The sequence below is a fragment of the Dromiciops gliroides genome, chromosome 1 (genome assembly GCF_019393635.1).
Source record: "Dromiciops gliroides isolate mDroGli1 chromosome 1, mDroGli1.pri, whole genome shotgun sequence".
NCBI classification, from domain to species: domain Eukaryota; kingdom Metazoa; phylum Chordata; class Mammalia; order Microbiotheria; family Microbiotheriidae; genus Dromiciops; species Dromiciops gliroides.
This window is the reverse complement of record NC_057861.1, coordinates 71,434,930-71,454,270: the sequence shown is the minus strand read 5'-3', so window position 1 is coordinate 71,454,270 and position 19,341 is coordinate 71,434,930. Positions and strand designations below refer to the sequence as shown.

The 19,341-nt window shown below is 47.5% G+C and overlaps 2 protein-coding genes across 5 annotated transcripts; one reads left to right on the top strand and one right to left on the bottom strand.

Annotated features, from left to right (window-relative positions):
- Positions 1 to 222: 222 nt before the first annotated feature.
- Positions 223 to 3,278, bottom strand: PRDX2 (peroxiredoxin 2). Of its 3 annotated transcripts, none has more exons than XM_043976639.1 (6): positions 3,121 to 3,278; positions 2,330 to 2,434; positions 2,021 to 2,174; positions 1,195 to 1,317; positions 683 to 813; positions 223 to 493 (listed from the first exon to the last, which is right to left on the bottom strand). In XM_043976639.1, exons 2-6 carry the CDS (start codon positions 2,430 to 2,432, stop codon positions 408 to 410), a joined length of 597 nt encoding a protein of 198 aa, XP_043832574.1. In that variant the 5' UTR covers positions 2,433 to 2,434; positions 3,121 to 3,278; the 3' UTR covers positions 223 to 407. The 3 variants fall into 3 exon arrangements, with proteins under 3 accessions (XP_043832574.1, XP_043832576.1, XP_043832575.1); XM_043976641.1 differs by having other exon boundaries at positions 3,091 to 3,275; XM_043976640.1 differs by lacking the exon at positions 3,121 to 3,278 and adding an exon at positions 2,874 to 3,008.
- Positions 3,279 to 3,422: 144 nt separating this feature from the next.
- On the top strand, positions 3,423 to 13,707 carry RNASEH2A (ribonuclease H2 subunit A). Of its 2 annotated transcripts, none has more exons than XM_043976637.1 (9): positions 3,423 to 3,705; positions 6,649 to 6,936; positions 7,272 to 7,343; positions 7,480 to 7,606; positions 8,731 to 8,818; positions 8,901 to 9,038; positions 9,146 to 9,233; positions 13,056 to 13,179; positions 13,434 to 13,707. In XM_043976637.1, the coding sequence occupies exons 1-9, from the start codon at positions 3,582 to 3,584 to the stop codon at positions 13,591 to 13,593; spliced, it is 1,209 nt and encodes a 402-aa protein (XP_043832572.1). In that variant the 5' UTR covers positions 3,423 to 3,581; the 3' UTR covers positions 13,594 to 13,707. The 2 variants fall into 2 exon arrangements, with proteins under 2 accessions (XP_043832572.1, XP_043832573.1); XM_043976638.1 differs by lacking the exon at positions 3,423 to 3,705 and adding an exon at positions 4,212 to 4,420.
- The last annotated feature ends 5,634 nt before the right edge of the window (positions 13,708 to 19,341 follow it).

The window sequence follows — 19,341 nt, the reverse complement described above, 5'->3', positions numbered from 1 at the left end:
TTCTTTAGTCATGTGGGATAGCTACCTACTGGGTCAGGATGAACAGAAAAAGAAGAGGGTACCCTGATGCAGGTACCAGTTTTTAAACTTCCTTTTCCTCTGGCACCTAGGCATAGTTTTAGGTCCACTGAAGTGCAACAGAATTTGTAGATTTAATTGTGTGCTTAGCCAAGAAACTGAGAATTCAGAGCCCAACCGCAAGAGAGACTCAACAAGGGTATGTTTGATTTTCCCAGACGTTTATTAGACATAGGTCCCTTCCTCCTCTCCCATACATGCCCCCTCTATAAGGGGAAAATAGATAAAGAGGGGATTTGGGACAAGGACCACTACCCAGGAGGGGCAGAAGCCTCCTTCACCATATCAAGGTTTGCCACCGGAGCAAAGAAGGCAGCAGTACTGCTTGCCTAGTTGTTCTTAGAGAAATACTCTTTGCTGTCTTCCACGTTCGGCTTGATAGTATCTCCTCCAGGCTTCCAGCCTGCTGGGCATACTATGAGGGGGAGAAAAAGGAAACAGAAGTGCTAAGGGGCAGGAAATGGGTAGCCCAGTCCTTTGCCCAAAGCCAGAAGGGAGACCAGCTCAAGCTTCAGGGTTGTCCACAGAGTAGTCATCTGGGGGAGGGAGGATAAAAAACACACAACTAGGGAGTGGGGTAGGATGGGGAATATGGAAGGCTCACCTTCTCCGTGCTCATCTGTGAATTGGAATGCTTGCACTAGTCGCAAAACTTCATCCACTGAGCGACCCACAGGCAAGTCATTTATTGTGATTTGCCGGACAAGGCCCTTAGCATCAATGATAAACAGGCCCCTGTGTAAATAGACAGGGAGTAGTGTAAGACCTTGGAAGTCACCCAGGCCTGGGAAACACCTTGTACAGTAGAAAGAAGACAGGATTTCGATTCCAAACCTATTCTTCTGCCACGTCTTCCTTTTTGGGAAGTGTCTGGCTCCTGATATTCTATACCTTACCCACCCCAACCTCCCAAGTCTTAATCCTGGCTTTGTACTTAGTATTTGTGACTTTTTTTTTTGTGGGGCAATGAGGGATAAGTGACTTGCCCAGGGTCACACGGCTAGTAAGTGTCAAGTGTCTGAGGCCGGATTTGAACTCAGGTACTCCTGAATCCACTGCGCCACCTAGTTGCCCCTATACTTATGTGACTTTATATAGAGGGTCCCCAAGCCATACCTGTAGGCAATGCCTTCTTCTTCCTTCAGCACCCCATAATCTCGAGCTAGGTTTTTGGTTACATCTGCCAACAGGGGGATTTTCAAAGTACCCACGCCACCTATTTTTCGAGGGGTGTTGATCCTTTTTAGGGAAGGTGAGAAAGAAGTTCCCAAGTTACTTGTCACCATCGAGCCCCCCCTCCCCCCAATCAGGGGCCATCTTTTCTAGTCTCCAAAGAAAGGAGCCCTCTCAACTTTGCTCAGAAAGCTCCTCCTCCCCTCCCCCAGGGGCCTGAGCAGTAGATAAGGGCAGCTTGAGGGGACCAGAGCAGGTGATAAAGGGGTTGTAGGCAGGGCTGTCAAACCCCAAACCGACCACACCCAGGAGGGAGTGGTAAAGCAGGAGGAGGAGGAGGATGCTGTTCTATATTTCTGAGGAACAGAAAATAGAGCCTGCTCTGGTGGAAACAAGCAACAACTTGACCTAGAGTCTACAGACCCAAGTTCAAATGCCAGCTCTGGTACTTGGGGACTCAGGAACCATTGCTCTGAACCTTTCTAGGTCTGTTTTCTTCTTTTTAACATGATGAGGGCTGAATGAAATGTCTTCCAAAGTTCCTTCCAGTTCTAATGACCACAAAGGCACTCTAGGAACTCAGCTTTGGGAACCCTTCTGCCCCAATTCAAGAGTAGTTACGGGAGGTGGGATATTTCATAGCAAAGAAAAGGAGGCACCAGCCGGTGACCCTTCCAGTGCTCACAGTGGGTGGTGAGAGAAGCAGAAAGTCAGATAGGGTAGGGTCCCTTCCCTATCCTCCTTCTCCTCCTCCTAGTCAGAATCATACCAGGCTAGGTGACTGAACTGGGAATCCACAGATACACCAAGGACTTCGCAGCCCAGCTGATGGAAATCTGAGACCCGATCACTGAAGGCGATGATCTCCGTAGGGCACACAAAGGTGAAGTCCAGTGGATAGAAAAATATGACCAGATACTTCCCTAGAGCAGTAAGAACAAAAGGAGTGAGGAACAGGTGCTAAGGCCCCTTCCCCTCCCAGTCTCCGGGTGATAGGATTATCTCCTCACACCCTGACTTCCATCCTCCAGAGAAGGGAAGATCCCAGAGTCTCTGACCTCTAAGGCTTTTATCTCACCTTTATAGTCCGACAGTTTCACCTCCTTGAAAGCCCCATCGACCACGGCAGTGGCCTGGAAGTCAGGGGCTGGTTTTCCAATGTAAGCCTTTCCAGAGGACATGACTGGAAGAAAGGATTTCCCTTTAGGGTCAATTAGGGCACCTGATCCGCATTTCCCCCGGCTGTGCAACCCAGCACCACCTCCCCTCCCCCCCACCCTTCCCGAGGCTAGGCTGGGCACGTGGGTCAGACAAAGATGGTCACATGCAGCCCCCCACCCCCACCCCTCCGTCTACGGGCCGAACAAGACACTTGGGCACCCCCGGCCAAACTAAGCTAGCCCCACTGGGAAATGGGCAATTCAGACTCAGCCCTTTTACTTCCTCCGCGCTACTCCCACCCCACCAAAAGAAACAGGTCTGGGCACAGGCTGCAGGCTTCTCCACCTCCCAGGACCCAGATTTAGGCTGAGTTAGGCCTCTAGAGCACGAACAAAGAGATGCCTAGATTCCTCTCCAGGCTGTTTCCCTGTTGAGTGGGGAACAGGCGGAGGAGAATTCACCTGGGCTCAATTCCTAATCACCCACAACCGAACAAAAGCAGGGATCCGAAGGAGGGGGGCGGGGTTTCTTGCTCGGTGCAGGGGATGAGCCGGGAGAGTTACGAACCAGGATAAAACAATCTGCCTGGAAAAGGAGGAGTCGCAGGCTGCCTCCATTGCATCCCACTCCCCTAGCCTAGCTCTGGACCGACTCGGGTTGAGCTGTATTGTAGCTTACCGCACCGTGCCGCACTGCATCGTACTATACCTGCAAGGAGGGCGGGCTCCAAGCCTACAAAGACAGGTAGCGCGTGCTCCCAGACCGCAACAGCAGCAGTCGGGTAACCAAAAGTACGATCCGAGTGGCCTACGCCCGCTCCTTTTATCTGCGGCCTGTACCACCTAAAGCCAGACCGTGGGGGGGTGGGGTGTAGGGGGAGAAGAGGAGGAGTGGTTGGGAGGGACGTACTGGAGCGCGCCTGGGGGCGGACGCAACACGCCTGGGCGGGCCTACTGATGCGTCGTAAGGGGGTGTAGGGTGGGGGCGAGAAACCCAATGACTCCGAAGCTGAAGGGGTGGGGGTCACTGACCTCTTCCCTTCCCCTTGTTCCCTCCCTTCGTCTGACCCTCCCGACCAGCAGCTCAGATAACGGAGAGCCGGGAGAATGCTTGGATCAGCGGCTAACAGCGGTTAAGGGGGCTACTGAATAGAGGAGGCGGGGCCTTGGATGGCCAGACTGCAGCTGAGGTGGCTTCTGTTCTTCCTTCTGGCCGGGCCCCCAACCTGCCTAGGCCCGGACTATCACTATTTTGGAGAACAAGGCTCCGGAGATCCTTGGGAAAGAGAATTGGGTAAGGGGTTGAGATTCCCTTGACCCCCAGGACCTCCAGACTTGATCTCTCCAGATGTTACAGATCAATGAGCAATAGTAACTCAAGGAGTCTTCCACTGGGGGCTCGGGGCTCGGGGTGCGGGGAGGGTACGGAGTGTAGCTCAAATTTACCTCCGAAGAAGCTCAAAGGCACTTATACAGTGCACTGGTTCTGATATCATACTCCTCTCCCTTCTGTCACTTAGCAAAGATTTATACACACACACACCCACAATGAAATCTGCCTAGATTCCTCCCCAGGTCCTGTTACTCATTTGGCATACTGGGAAGAATCCCTTTCAAGCCTGAACATTTTAGGTGGGAGAAGAAACCCTATGAACATTCAGGCTCCCTAGCTGAGCAGTCTTTTCTTCCCCCAGAGCCAGAAGAATTGCCACTGGGCCCGTGGGGCCCGTGGAGTTGCCGGTGTCTCCTAGGCGTTCAAGAACGGAGGCGAGATGTGGTAGGGGCATCTGCAGGGCCTGTGTTTCTGGACAGGGACAGCCTTGTGCAGCGCCAGCCCTGCAGTCACAACGACTGTCCTAGCTGTTCACGGAGCCAGTGTGACTGGAGGGCCTGAGGACACAGAGTAAGCATGGTCAGAGGCAAATGCCTGAGTCCAGAGAAGGAGAAAGGAAGACAGAAAACGCAAGGGGGTTTCAGGCCCTGCCTGTGCACCTTACCATCCCTGTTGGGTAAGGAAGAGAGAGAGAGAGATCTGAATTTAGGAAAGGCGTATCCTGAGGGGGAGGGGTCAGGGCAGGCCCTGGTTGAGGTGGTGCTTGGGACTCCTGGGTTGACATCACCCTTGTCTATCTGCTGCATTCCGGATTCAGTTTTTCCCCTGAGGCCTACCCCACCCTGAGTGCTTTGAAGACCGGTGTGGGATCATGTCTATTATTACTATTGCTATTAAAGGTAATTTTAAAATATTGCTGTAAAGCCACTCCAGCAGGTCCAAGAAGATCCACAGCCACACCCACTACATGCCATAGCTGCTGGTTCAAGGAAGAAACCTCCTGAAGGAAGCCTACCCAGTTTGAGATTAAGGAAGCAGGGCCTGGTTCTATGGGGGCAAGATTTAGTCTACTAGGAGAGGCCCCTAGGGCTCTGAGGCAGCAGAAGTGGAGAAGAGTGGTGCTACTTTAGATTTTTCCTTAGTTCTTTTTTTTCTTTTCTTTTTGGGGCAATGAGTGTTAAGTGACTTGCCCAAGGTTACACAGCTAGTAAGTGTCAAGTGTCTGAGGCTGGATCTGAACTCAGGTCTTCCTGAATCCAGGACTGGTGCTTTATTCACTTTGCCACGCAGCTGCCCCTTTCCTTAGTTCTTATTAGCAGTTCCTACTCCTATTAGTGTTCAGAGACCAGGACAGAGAAGTTTGGTTCAATGAAAACACTAACCTAATGTTGTTGAGTCATTTCAGTCATGTCCAACTTTTGGTGGCCCCACTGGGGTTTTCTTGGCAAAGATAGTGGAGTGGTTTGCCATTTCCTTCTCCAGCTCATTTTACAGAGGAGGAAACTGAGGAAATAGAATTAAGTGACTTGCCTAGGGTCACGCAGCTAGAAAGTATCTGAGGCCAGATTTAAACTCACAAAGATGAGTCTTCCTGACTCTATTCCAACACTCTATCCACTGTATCCCTAGCTCTCTATCCACTTTGAAACTTAGTGGACTCTGAGACCAAACCAAAAGAACTGGGTTAGAATCCTGGCTGCATTTAATAACTCTGTGACACTGGACAAGTCCTTTCCCTTCTCTAGTTCTCAATTTCCCTGCCTATAAAATGAGAAGATTGGACTAGATCAGTCCCACTTAATGATTACTCAATCAATACACATTTATTAAGCAGAAGCTGGAGACATAAACAAAAATGGAAGTCCCTGTTCTCAAGAACCTTATAGTCTATTGGGGGACGGGAAATGTGTGTATAACATATTATACACATATATGTGTTTTTATATATCATACATATATGTATGTAAGAAAAGTAAATACAAGATTAATTCACTGGGGACATGAGTAGAGAGCACCAGCAAAGTTGGGGGATCTGGCAGAATCTCATGTAGGGGATGGTGTTTGAGCTGGGTTGTGAAGCAAAGGATTCTAAGACATAATGGTGAGGAAAGTGCATTTTAGGGCTGTGTAAAGTCAGGGGAGATAACATAGGTCATGTGTGAGGGACAGAAGAAAGTAAGCCGGAGTGAAGAAAGTTTGGCTGGAGGGTACAAAGGGGAGTTTTGTAAAAAGCTTGGAAAGGTAGATGTCGGGCTGTGAAGGGCCTCAAATGCCAAAGGAGTTTGTGTTTTTTAACAGAAGCAACTGAGAGCCACTGGAACTTTTTTTTTTTTTTGCGCGGGGCAATGGGGTTAAGTGACTTGCCCAGGGTCACACAGCTGGTAAGTGTCAAGTGTCTGAGACCAGATTTGAACTCAGGTACTCCTGAATCCAGGGCCGGTGCTTTATCCACTGCGCCACCTAGCCGCCCCCCACTGGAACTTTTTAAACAGGGCAATGCTTTAGTGTGTTAAGCAGGAAAGTTACATCTTGGCATTGGAGATCTTCAGTTAGGCAATGATCAGTCAAAAAGTCAGGCTGGACGATGTTGGAGGGGAAGATTCGTGCTTAGGAGGAAAGGTTAGATCAGATAGTTTTTGAGGTTTCCCCCAGCTCCTGAAATTCTAGGTCTTTTTTTTTAAATCAATTTCATTTATTTATTTATTTTGGTGAGGCAGTTGGGGTTAAGTAACTTGCCCAGGGTCACACAGCTAGTAAGTGTCAGGTGTGCGAGGCTGGATTTGAACTCAGGTCCTCCTGAATCCAGGGCTGGTGCTTTATCCACTGTGCCATCTAGCTGCCCCCAATTCTAGGTCTTTTTACAAAGCTTAGCAAATCAGTGATTGACCCGAGACTCCTGGCTAGGTGGCGCTCTTGCCGATGAACTACAACTCCCAGAAAACTATGCGGACGAACAGCAGGTTCAGGATTGGCTTGGAAGCTTCCGGGGGCGGAGAGCTCGCCTAGACCCGCGCTGTTGTCGAATCTCCCAGCCAGTGTCCGAGACTGCTTGGTTTGCCGCTGGCATGGATCTGGGCGACTTTGAGCAGGATAACACCGGCAGCTGCCGTCTGAGCTCGCCAGTGCCAGAACTGTGCCGCACCGAGGACTGCTGCCTAGGCATCGATGAGGCCGGCCGGGGGCCTGTTCTGGGTGGGGTTAGGGCCCGTGCTAGAGCCTGCGTGCTGGGGGAGGAGGATTGCATCCGGGCTGGGGGGGGAGGGGAGAAGGGGGGGGGGGTGGTTAGCCTGTCGTGGGTACTTCGGTTGTAGGACAGACGGCCTCTGGCCTGGAGATGGGTTTCGTGGGGTTGCCCCCCGGATGGGCACTTCCTTTGTAGGGCGAGTTGAGGGGTGGCAAATTGCTGGGAGGTGGGCTCTGATATTGGAGCAGTTGGGCTAATGGATTGCTACGGGGATGGCCTTGGGCTGGGGGCGTCCAGATCTGGGGACTGGAGCCATCTGACTCCAGCTCTTACCTTTTGTCAGGCCCCATGGTCTACGGCATCTGCTTTTGCCCCTTGTCCAAATTGGGCGACCTGGAGGCCCTGAAGGTGGCAGGTGAGTCCTGCACTAATGCACAAAAGACTTTCCCAACGACTGTGGGGGGAGGGGGGGAGGGGAGTCGGGGGACAGGATTGTGCCCCTGTGACTTAGCCTCTCCTCCTTGCATTTCTTCCCTTTTCCACATGGCCAGACTCAAAGACCCTATCGGAGGCGGAGAGGGAGAGACTCTTTGGGAAGCTAGACCAGGCCCGGGATTTTGTGGGCTGGGCCTTGGACATTCTGTCCCCGAACCTCATCTCCACCAGCATGCAAAGGCGGTGAGGGCTATTGGTGGGTGGGCAGCAAATTGCCTCTTGTGCCACTCATCGTGGCTAGTGGCGAGAACACTAGATTTCGGGAAAGGAATCTCAGGGATCATCTAGCCCATCAGCCTTTGCCCATCCTTTGCTTGTCAACTCCAAGTAAGGTAAAACCTACCTAACCCTGCCTGAGGAAACCCATTTCCCTTTTGTACTATAACTCTAATCGTTACAAAGTTGCCTCCTTATCTTGACCCTGACTTTGCCTCTACACAATCAAGCTGGAAGAGATTGTAGAGACCATTCAATCCCTTCATTTTACAGATGGGGAAACCGAGGCACAGAGGCTAAATGCCCATGTATCAATTAAATATGTCTCAATTACATATTTTTAACATTCATTTTTTAAAAAATTTGAGTTCCAAGTTCCCTCCCTCCCTCTCTTCCTCCTTGAGAAGGCAAGCAATTTGATATAGATTATATATGTGAAGTCGTGCAAAACATAAGCTGTGAAGTCTCTGAGGGAGGATTTGAACCCAGTTCTGACTCTGACAAATCCTCTATCCACTTCAAGGTGGCTTTCTCTTATCTCATTTTGCCCTATGGAGCCAAACCAAAAAAAAAAAAGGCTAGTCCTTCTTCCTCAATAGCTTTTGAAATCGAGTAAATACAGGTTCAAAAGACCTGAATCATAGGGTCACAGACTTAGAGCTGGAAGAGTTCTCAGGGGCCTCTTCATTTTACAAATAAGTTAATTGGGGCTCAGAGAAGTCTTAACTTCTTGTTCAGGGCCATCTGGCTAGTAAATGGTCAGAGGCAGAATTTGAATCCAGAACATCTTACCTCCAGTTCCAGTACTATTAGGTGTGTGACTTTGAACAAGTTCCTTCTCCTTTCTGGCCTCAATTTCTCCCACTGTAAAATGAGTGAGGTAATTGGCTGATGTCTAAAGTCCTTTCCAGCTATGAATCTTAAAAGGTTTCAAGTCTCATCCTTAGAAAGGCAAAGTCACTCAGGCTCTTGTTAGGAGGTGGGGATTCTCAAGTATCCTTAAAATGAGTATCCTTTACAAGGATGCTTAATTGCCCCTTAATAAGGAGCTGGGGCCAGGTAGGATGAGCACATCTTTGTGTTTCCTATAGGACCAAATATAACCTGAACTCCCTCTCTCATGACACTGCTATGGCCTTGGTGCAGCTGGCTCTGGATCAGGGTGTGAGGGTCACTCAGGTTAGTGGGACCTATTGGGGTAGGGGAAGTTGGGCTGCCTGGGGCTTCCCCGACTTTGACCCTCCTTCCCTGGTCTCTGCAGGTGTTTGTGGACACAGTGGGGCCAGCTGACAAGTACCAGCAAAAGCTTCAGGAGAGGTTTCCAGAGGTCGAGGTAACTGTTCGACCCAAGGCTGACTCCCTCTTCCCTGTGGTCAGTGCTGCCAGCATTTGTGCCAAGGTCAGTGCCCCTCCCTCCATGTTGTCTGTACTTCCTGGACCCTGATAAGTGCCAACTCCAACCTGCCCTTGGCCTTATACCTACCTTTGCCTACCCTACCCCTGCAGGTTGCCAGGGACCACATCGTGAAGAGATGGAAGTTTCTGGAAGACCTTGGGGACCTGAAAATGGATTATGGGTCTGGCTATCCCAACGGTGAGTAGTGTCCCAGTCAAACCAGTGGTCTTCTTCTCCCCCCCCCCCCTTCCCCTGTGAAGTCAACTGGGTTAAAGCGGGAACTACCCTGCAATATGGCCACAAGGGGGCATGGCACCAAGAGCCAGAATCTGAGAACTACATGCTAAAGATGGAAATAAACAAGGTCATGTGGTCAGTCTGATGCCATCACTTTATAGATAAGAAAACTGAGTCCCAGATAAATTAAGGGACTTCTCTAAAGCCACCTAGAGAATTAATGGGAGAACTGAGAATTGGATCCCAGAGCTCCTCCGATTCCCAAACTGTTGCTTGGTTCAACTCCACCGGCATTTATTAAACAATTAAACTGTATTCCTCTCACCGAGCTAGGAACTACTAGAGAGACAAAGACAAGAATGCAACATTTTTTATTTTGCAGGGCAATGAGGGTTAAGTGACTTGCCCAGGGTCACACAGCTAGTTAAATGTCAAGTGTCTGAGGCTGGATTTGAACTCAGGTCCTCCTGAATTCAAGGCCAGTGCTTTATCCACTGTGCCACCTAGCTGCCCCCACAACATTTCTTTTTCTTCCCCTAGAGTTTACATTGGGGAGGTGCTGCCATGTGGCATCAGGGAAGGCTTCCTGTAGGAGCCTTAAAGGAAGCCAGAGGGGACAGTGAGGAAGGAATGGACTTCAGGCATTGGGGAAGAAAGGGGGCTGGACAGCCTGGACTAAAGCACTGAGGTGGAAGATCCAATGCTGAGTTTAGGCAAGAGGCCAGGAGACACGTCAGTTATGTGTGGGAAAGATGGAGTATCTGGAGAAGAAAAATGGGAGCCTGAAGGTAGAGGGCTCTAAATGGTGGGCTTTGGGTGTTACCCTACAGTCACTAGGGGACCACCAAAGGGTATTTGGTGATTGTTGGGAAAGTGGATTGGAGAAGGTAGAAATTGGAAACCAAGGGACCAGTTAAAAGTCTGTTCCAGTAGTTCTGGGGAGAGGGAATGAGGGTGGTGGCCATGGGACTAGAGAAGAGGAGAGACAAGTGGAGGAGATGTTGTGGAGGCTGAATCAACAGTTGTACAAATGGTTAAATATGATGGCAGGATGGGGCAGCTAGGTGGCTCAGTGGATAGAGCACCAGCCCTAGATTCAGGAGGACCCGAGTTCAAATCTGGCCTCAGACACTCAGACTCAGATACTAGCTGTGTGACCCTGGGCAAGTCATTTAACCCCAATTGCCTCACCAAAAAAAAAAAAATCCCACAAAAAAAAATATGATGGCGGGGGAGAGGGAAGGGAGTTGAGGAAGGCTAATGCTGTAAATCTGGGCTACTGGAAGGATGGAGGGTCCCCAGCAGAAATTTTAAAAACACTGTTTTAGAGATGAGGGTGGTTGGGGGGTGGGGTGGAGATGATGAGTTCTTTGTGGACATGTGAGAGTCAGAGGTACTGATGGGACAGTGGTGGTGGAGTTCAGCAGCCAGCAGCTGGTGATATAAAACAGGAGAGAGATTACTACTGGTTCTGTAGCTAACATCGGTAGAGAGCTTTCTAAATATTGTTTCATTTAATCCTTACAACAACCCTGGGAGGTAGGTTATATTCATCCCCATTGCACAGATGAGGAAACAAGCAGAGAAGGATGAAGGGATTTGCCCATGGGTCATCTATCTAGTCTAAGGCTGGATTTGAACTCAGATCTTTCTGGCTCCAGGCCCAGATTTGGGAGTCAGGTAAAAGATTCTAACTGATAATGATAGATGCTGATTTGGCTCATGTGAACTGATAAAATCCTCAGGAGAGTCTAGAGAGAAGGACAGAACCTTGCAGGATTTCACTGCTGTCTCCTCACTTTCAATTCCCCTACCTAGTCACCTAGTTTGCAAATCTTCTTGTTTCTACCTCCACAAAATCTCTTCTCTCTACCAACTCCAATACCGCTGTAGTTGAGGCCTTCATCGCCTCTCACCTGAACAATTAGATTAATTGCAACAGACTTCTCATTGATATTCCCACCTGGGCCAATTCATCTTTTACACAGCTATCAAGCTGATTTCTTAAAGTAAAAATCTGACCACATCACTCTCCAACTCATTAAACTCCAGTGGCTTCCTATCACTCCCAGGATTAAGTCTAAACTCCTCTGCTCACCATTCAAAACCTCTTACAGTCCTGGTCTCAACACTCCTTTCCTTTCTTTTTGCAAATCACTCCTTTCTCCACACACTTTGGTTCAGGCAGACTGGCCCTTGCCATTTCTTATGCCCAGCACTCCATATGTGGCCTTCTTGCATTTTCACTGGCTGTCCTTCATTCCTGTAATCCATTCCCTCCTCAACCTGCATCTGTCAGAATCTCAACCCCTTGTTCAAGGCTCAGCTCAGATGTCAAGACTTTTGGGGGGGGGGCAACGAGGGTTAAGTGACTTACCCAAGGTCCCACAGCTAGGAAGTGTCAAGTGTCAGGTCCTCCTGAGTCTGGGGCTGGTGCTTTATTCACTGTGTCACCTAGCTGCTCCCCCCTCCCCCCAAGACCTTTTTCTGGTTCCTTCTCCTGAAAATCACCTTTTTTCTATAGATAAGTATTCAGATATTCCTGTAGTGGCTGCTAAATGCATCAGTTCAGATAGAACTTTGACTTTTAGTCAAAAAGACCTGAGTTCAAGTCTTACTTTAGATGCTGTGTGATTCTGGCAAGTCACCTATTTGAGCTCAGTTTTCCCATTCATAAAATGGGAATAGATAGGGAATAGATAATAATTGTACCCACTTTACTGAGCTGCTGTCAAGGTTCAGAAGAGATGACATGGAAAGTACTTTGGAACCTTTAAAATGCTATATAAATGCTAGCTATTAGTCTTCTATGTGTTGTATATACCTGTCTAGGTATGTGCTATTTTCCCTGGTTAGAATATAAGCTCCTTGGGACAGCTAGATGGCGAAGTGGATAGAGCACCGGCCCTGGAGTCAGGAGTACCTGAGTTCAAATCCGGCCTCAGACACTTAACACTTACTAGCTGTGTGACCCTGGGCAAGTCACTTAACCCCAATTGCCTCACTAAAAAAAAAAAAAAAGAATATAAGCTCCTTGAGAGCAGACTCTGTTGTGGTTTTTTTCCTTTGCATCCACTGTATCTAGTATGTAGCAGGTGTTTCATTCATTCATTTATTTATTTAGTGAGGCAATTGGGGTTAAGTGACTTGCCCAGGGTCACACAACTAGTAAGTGTTAAGTGTCTGAGGCCAGATTTGAACTCAGGGCCTCCTAATTCCAGGGCCGGTGCTCTATCCACTGCGCCACCTAGCTGCCCCTCCATAGCAGGTGTTTGTAAAAGTGCTCAGGAATTAATTGATGAGGGAGCAGATTTTGGATGGGTTGTCTGGTAAAGGAAACAAAGGACTAGTTAGATGAAAAGGGATTCCAGAGAGAGCAGAATTAAAGGGACAGAGTATCTCCAGGAGCAGGAGTGGGTGACCATCACTAGCTATTCCTTCTGCTCTACTGTGAGGCCAAGTTCTAGAGTTAGCAGAGATCCTAGAAACCTTCTTGTCCAAGGCCCTTCTACATATGAGGAGAGGTTGGAGTTTGCCGGGGGTCACGCAGTGAACTGGTGGCATACCTAAGAGAACTGGTTGACTTATTCACCATCTATTTTCTCAGCACTGAAACCACAGATGAGGGAACTGAGGCATGTAGGATGGCTCAGAGAGAGGGGCTGAGGGTATGTGTGTCAGTGGACCCTAGAATCTTGGTCTTTCATAACCCGAGGTCTGTACTACCTGTTTTCAACCTGCCCAACTGTGGCCTTCATTGGTGACCCCATTCTTCTTCCCCAGACCCCAAGACCAAGGAGTGGCTGGCCCAGTGCCTGGACCCTGTCTTTGGCTTCCCCCAGTTTGTTCGATTTAGCTGGAGCACTGCTCAGCTCATCCTGGATGGACGTGCCGTGCCCGTGCGCTGGTGGGTGACCCTGAGCCCCCTTGGGGGAGGGACAAAGGGACCAGCTGGCAACATGTTGACCTTGGTACTCGCCTACCCCCTAAGGAGAAATCCCAACCCTGGGGTTTGGGGCTTGGAATTAGACAAAGCAAATGACAAGAGGCCATTCAGTAACCTGGGTGGGGGGTTGGGGAGGAGACTAGGGTGGGAGTTGATAGGAATCACTGTGGCTTGTGCATCAGTCTTCAACATGGTACATTCCTTCCTCCATGCAGGGAGGACTCAGAGGAAGAGGCGGGAGGCACACCAGCTGCTGGCAGGGGTTCTGGCACCCCCTCCCTTCTGTCCTACTTTGCCCGTAGAGAAGCTCCCACAGAACGACAGTCTCACCGGTTCTTCCACGAGAGGGGGTTGGAGACAGTAGCCAACCTATAGAGATTGTTGAGGAAGTTGGCAGAGGGGAGTGGCAGGGTCTGGCAGGGATGAGAAGAGCTGTTGCTGTGCCTCTTTTCCTTCTTCATAGTTTGTAATAAAATCTCAGGAATAACAGTGAGGTGTCTGTCTTTGGATTCAGGGGATGATGGAGGGAGGGGTTAGGGAAGGATACTTGAGCCCAGCTACACAGGATGTGAAATGATAGTTCCCTCAAACCTTGATGGGGCCTCCGATCTTTTTTTTTTTTTTAGTGGGGCAATTGGGGTTAAGTGACTTGCCCAGGGTCACACAGCTAGTAAGTGTTAAGTTGTCTGAGGCTGGATTTGAACTCGGGTACTCCTGACTCCAGGGCTGGTGCTCTATCCACTGTACCACCTAGCTGCCCCAGGGGCCTCCACTCTTTAGGCAGTCCTTCTAGGCTATGCCCAATGTGTGATATGTGGCTGGATTTGAACTCAGATCTTCCTGACTCCAGGTCCAGCACTCTATCCCCTGGAGAGTTTTCCAGTCATGGGAGACAAAGGCAAAGGCATGTACATGGGGATGGGGTATCATGTGACACCCACAGGAGGAGAGTAAAGGGTTAAGTGTAAGAAGCCCGGAAATCTAGGAATGGGTCAGGTATGGAGAACAGGGTATTCCTTACTCGATCTTGGGGAAACAGCATCATTGGAGTTCATTGAGTAGAGGTGATGTGGTCCAGTGATTTTTAAAAAATCAATCAATTAATTATTTTTTTCCGTTACATGTAAAGATAGTTCTCAACTTTTGTTTATATGAGCTTTCCAATTTCAGATTTTTCTCCCTCCCTTCCCCCTCCCCTAGACAGCAGGTAATCTGATATAGGTTATATATATATATATATACACACACACACACACACACACACACACACACACACATAATAACATTAATCCTATTTCTGCATTAGTCATGTTATAAGAGAAAAATCAGAGCAATGATGAAAAACCTCAAAATAGAAAAAACAACAGCACCCAAAACAAAAGAAATGGTATGGTTCATTCCGCATCTATACTCCACAGTTCTTTTTTTTTTTTCCCTTGGATTTGGAGATCCTCTTCTATCATGAGTTCCCTGGAACTCTTCTGTGCCATTGCATGGGTGAGAAGAATACAGTAGATCGACACTTGATGTTGATGACACTGTGTACAATGTTCTTCTGGTTCTGCTCATCTCACTCATCAGGTCCAGTGATTTTAAGGAAATCACAGAAGTCTCTCTACTTGTTCAACCACCACTTCCTCAATACCTCTCACCTCAGTTATCACAGCAACCTCCTCACTGGAGTCTGGCTACTCCCAATCCATACTGTACACTGCTGCCAAGGTCATTTTTCTTTATTTCTTTTGCAGGGCAATGAGGGTCAAGTGACTTGCCCAGGGTCACACAGCTAGTAAGTGTCAAGTGTCTGAGGCTGGATTTGAACTCAGGTCCTCCTGAATCCAGGGCTGCTGCTTTATCCACTGAGCCACCTAGCTGCCCACCCCCAAGGTCATTTTTCTTAAGCATAGCTATAACCATAGGGCTCCCCAACTCAACTCCAGTGGCTTCCAGTTGCCTCTAGGGTAAAATCTAAACCCTATTTACCTTTAAATGCCCTCCACAAACTGGGCCCAACCTATCCTTCCAGACTAACAGGAAGTCAGTTCTCTCGAATTAATTAATTAATTCAGAGAAATTGGCCTTCTCTCTTTACATAGAATGCCCAAACACCTGGAATGAAGTCCTTCCTACCTCCCACATCATAAGAGTTCTTTTCTTTTGACACAGTTCAACTGTTTCATTCTTTGTACTTGTATCTGGTGTCTGGGGCAAAGCAGGTGCTCATTATGTATGTTGATTGACTGGAGGATGGATTAGGCAAAAGTGGGGAGAGACTCAAGGCAGGAAAATTCATCTAGGAGATGATTGTAATAGTCCAGAGAAGAGGTGATGAGGGCCTGAAACAGATTGATGACTGTGTGAGTGTAGAGAATTAGAAGTATATGAGAGATGTTGTGAAGGTAAAGAGAACAAGATTTTGTGATAGATTGGTTTTGAGAGGTGAGCAGGAGTGGGAAGTTGAGGACTACGCTGAGGTTGTGGGCCTAGGGTAACTGGGAGGTGGGTTGGTGGTACCCTCAATAGCAATAGGTAAGTTAGAAAGTGGAGTGAATTGGGAGTCAAGGATAATGACTTTGTGTGTCCAAAAAGTAGTTGATTTAGTACTGTAGCTCAGGACAGAGACTGAGTATATACCTCTGGGAACCATCTGCATAAAGATATTAATTGAAGCCATGGAAGCTAATGAGATTACCCAATGAGTTAGTACAGAGGGAAAAGAGAAAAAGGCCCAGGACAAAGCCTTGAGGAAGATCCATCGTGGGTGTGACATAAATGAAAAGGCAGCAGAGGCTGAAGACAGGTCAGACAAGTCAGAGGAATGCCAGGAAAGAGCAGTATCCCAAAACGAGAGGAGAAAATATCCAGAACAGGGTGGTCTACGATATCAAAAGCTTTCAGAGAGCTCAAGAAGGATAATCAATAGGAAAAGGTCAATAGATTTGGCAATTAGATCACCGGTGACTTTGGAGAGGGCAGTTTCCACTGGATGATGAGGTTGGAAGCTAGATTGAAGAAAATTTAGAAAAGAGGAGAGGAAAAGAAGTGGAGTCCCTTAGAGTAGCTGACTTTCTCAAGTTTAGCTAGGCGTGGAAGGAGACAGGGCATATTAGCTTTTGGGGAGAGTAGGATCAAGTGACAATTTTTTAAGGTTAAGAGAGGTAAGGTTAAAAGATGTGTTAGTAGGAGCAGGGGTAGAGCAAGTAGGTAGGGGGAGATTGAAGGTGAGGGAGTAGGGATTATAGTAGATGGGGAATCTTTTGGAAGTCAAGGTGTTGACCTTGGCAAGGAGAAAGACCATCTCATCATCTGAGACTGGAATGGAGGGTGAGTGGGGGCAGATATCTGAGTGAGGCAAGGAAGAAGAGGACACTTTTGGAAAATGGCCTCAATGTTTTCTGTGAAGCATGCATTGAGGTCATTAATGGAAAAGGGAGATTGAAGGGAATGGTTTTGGGGCAGAGAAGCGTTGGAGAATGCCAGGGGGCTAACTAGTGGCAGAGTTAGGGATTTGAATTCAGATTTTCGTTTCATTCTTTTGGGGGGGGGGCAATGAGAATTAAGTGACTTGCCCAGGGTCACACAGCTAGTAGGTGTCAAGTGTCTGAGGCTGGATTTGAACTCAGGTCTTCCTGAATACAGGGCCAGTGCTTTATCCACTGCACCACCTAGCTGCTCCCTGCTCATCATTTCTTACAGCACAGTAGTAATCCATTACATTCATATACCACAACTTGTTTAGCCATTCCCCAATTAGTGGGCATTCCCTTGATTTCCAATTTTTTGCCACCACAAAGAAAGCTGCTATAAATATTTTTGTACATGTGGGTCCTTTTCCCTCTTCTATGATCTCTTTGGGATATGGACCTAGTAGTGGTATTATTACTGTGTCAAAAGGTATGAACAGTACCATAGCCCTTTGGGCATAGTTCCGAATTGCTCTCCAGAATGGTTGGATCAGTTCACAGCTCCACCAATAATGCATTAGGTGTGAGGTGGTACCTCAGAGTTGTTTTAATTTGCATTTCTCTAATCAATAGTGGTTTAGAGCATTTTTTCCATATGGCAACAGATAGCTTTGATTTATTTGATTTGTTTTCAACATTTGTTTAGATAAGATTTCCTATTTCAAATTTTTCTCCCTCCCACCCCTCCCTTCTCCCTCCCCTAGACAGCAGGTAATCTGGTATAGGTTATATATATAATAACATTAAACATATTTCTGCATTAGTCATGTTATAAGAGAAGAATCAGAGCAAAAAGGAAAAACCTCAAAAAAGAAAAACAACAGCACCAAAAACAAAAGAAATAGTATGGGGGCAGCTAGGTGGCGCAGTGGATAGAGCACCAGCCCTGGAGTCAGGAGTACCTGAGTTCAAATCCAGCCTCAGACACTTAACACTTACTAGCTGTGTGACCCTGGGCAATCACTTAACCCCAATTGCCTCACTAAAAAAAAAAAAAAGAAATAGTATGGCCCAATCAGCATCCATATTCCACAGTTCCTTTTTTTTTTTTTTTCTGGATTTGGAGAGACTTTTCCATCATGAGTCCTTTGGAACTTTCTTGTACCATTGGATTGGTGAGAAGAATCTAGTCTATCACAGTTCATCAACACATAATATTGATGATACTGTGTATAATGTTCTCCTGGTTCTACTCACTCATCATCAGTTCATGCAAGTCCTTCCAGGTTTCTCTGAACTCCTCCTGCTCATCATTTCTTACAGCATAATAGAATTCCATTACATTCATATACCACAACTTGTTCAGCCATTCCCCAATTGATGGGCAGCCCTTCAATTTCCAATTCCTTGCCACCACAAAAAGAGCAGCTATAAATAGTTTTGTACATGTGGGTCCTTTCCCCCTTTTTATTATCTCTTTGGGAAAAAGACCCAAAAGTGGTATTGCTGGATCAAAGGGTATTCACAACTTTATAGCCCTTTGGGCATAATTCCAAATTGCTCTCCAGAATGGTTGGATCAGTTCATAGCTCCACCAACAATGTATTAGTGTTCCAATTTTTCCACAGCTTCTCCAACATTTATTATTTTCCTTTTTTGTCATATTAGCCAATCTGATAGGTGTGAGGTGGTACCTCAGAGTTGTTTTAATTTGCATCTCTCCAATCAATAGTGATTTAGAGCATTTTTTCATATGGCAATAGATAGCTTTGATTTCTTCATCAGAAAACTGCCTGTTCATATCCTTTAACCATTTCTCAATTGGGGATCATTTATTTATTTATTTATTTATTTATTTTTTGTTGTTGTTGTTGTTTTTGCAGGGCAATGGGGGTTAAGTGACTTGCCCAGGGTCACACAGCTGGTAAGTGTCAAGTGTCTGAGACCAGATTTGAACTCAGGTACTCCTGAATCCAGGGCTGGTGCTTTACCACTGTGCCATCTAGCTTCCCCAGCTGTGTATTTTTCTGAGGCTTTGCTTGTAGATATTTTAGAGTCATTTTCATCTGTGTTTCCCTGCCATCACAATAGCAGAAATGCTGGAGTTCATTTTTTGTTTTCCCCTTCTTCTAGCCTGCCTCCTGACTTTGGACTTAATCTTAGGTCTAGGTTCTACTGCACTTCTGGAAGGCAGGTCTGAGCTGGTCCTGTTCCTGCTTTCTTGGGATATTGAGAATTGTGTTTTACTAGCTGTGTGACCCTGGGCAAGTCACTTAACCCCCATTGCCCCGCAAAAAAGAAAAAAAAAGAAAAAGAGAATTGTGTTATTCCAGGGTCTCCTGGGCAGTCTGGGGACTGGCAAGCTTTCAGTGCTCTCAAAATGTGATCCAAGGCCAAGTGTGATTGCTGGATCTGATCTGATCTTGGATGTCCCTGGTCTGATCTTTGCAAGTTTTTGACTTATGTTTGGTAGACTCTAGACTATACGCTGCTAGACTCAACCCCTCTCAGTCAGCTGAAAAGTTCTGCTGGTTCAAAGTGACAGTACTATAGGCTCCCCTTTGAGCTGGTATTTCTGCCCTGGTTATTCCTTTGTAGACTGGGCTAGATACTGGAACTGAGACTGCTCTACTCCTGGGGAGGGGGTGGGGTGTTTGAGCCACACCACTGCTGTTCACTGCTGAACTTCCTCCTTTCTAGTTATACTGCCCAGGACCTC

Coding starts and splice junctions, on each gene's coding strand:
- PRDX2 (XM_043976639.1), bottom strand. CDS start 2,432: ATGTCCTCTGGAAAGGCTTACATTGGAAAACCAGCCCCTGACTTCCAG. Junction 2,175..2,329: donor GAAACTGTCGGACTATAAAG/GTGAGATAAAAG, acceptor TTACTGCTCTAG/GGAAGTATCTGGTCATATTT. Junction 1,318..2,020: donor CAGTTCAGTCACCTAGCCTG/GTATGATTCTGA, acceptor TTCCCTAAAAAG/GATCAACACCCCTCGAAAAA.
- RNASEH2A (XM_043976637.1), top strand. CDS start 3,582: ATGGCCAGACTGCAGCTGAGGTGGCTTCTGTTCTTCCTTCTGGCCGGG. Junction 3,706..6,648: donor TCCTTGGGAAAGAGAATTGG/GTAAGGGGTTGA, acceptor ACTCCTGGCTAG/GTGGCGCTCTTGCCGATGAA. Junction 7,607..8,730: donor TCCACCAGCATGCAAAGGCG/GTGAGGGCTATT, acceptor TGTTTCCTATAG/GACCAAATATAACCTGAACT.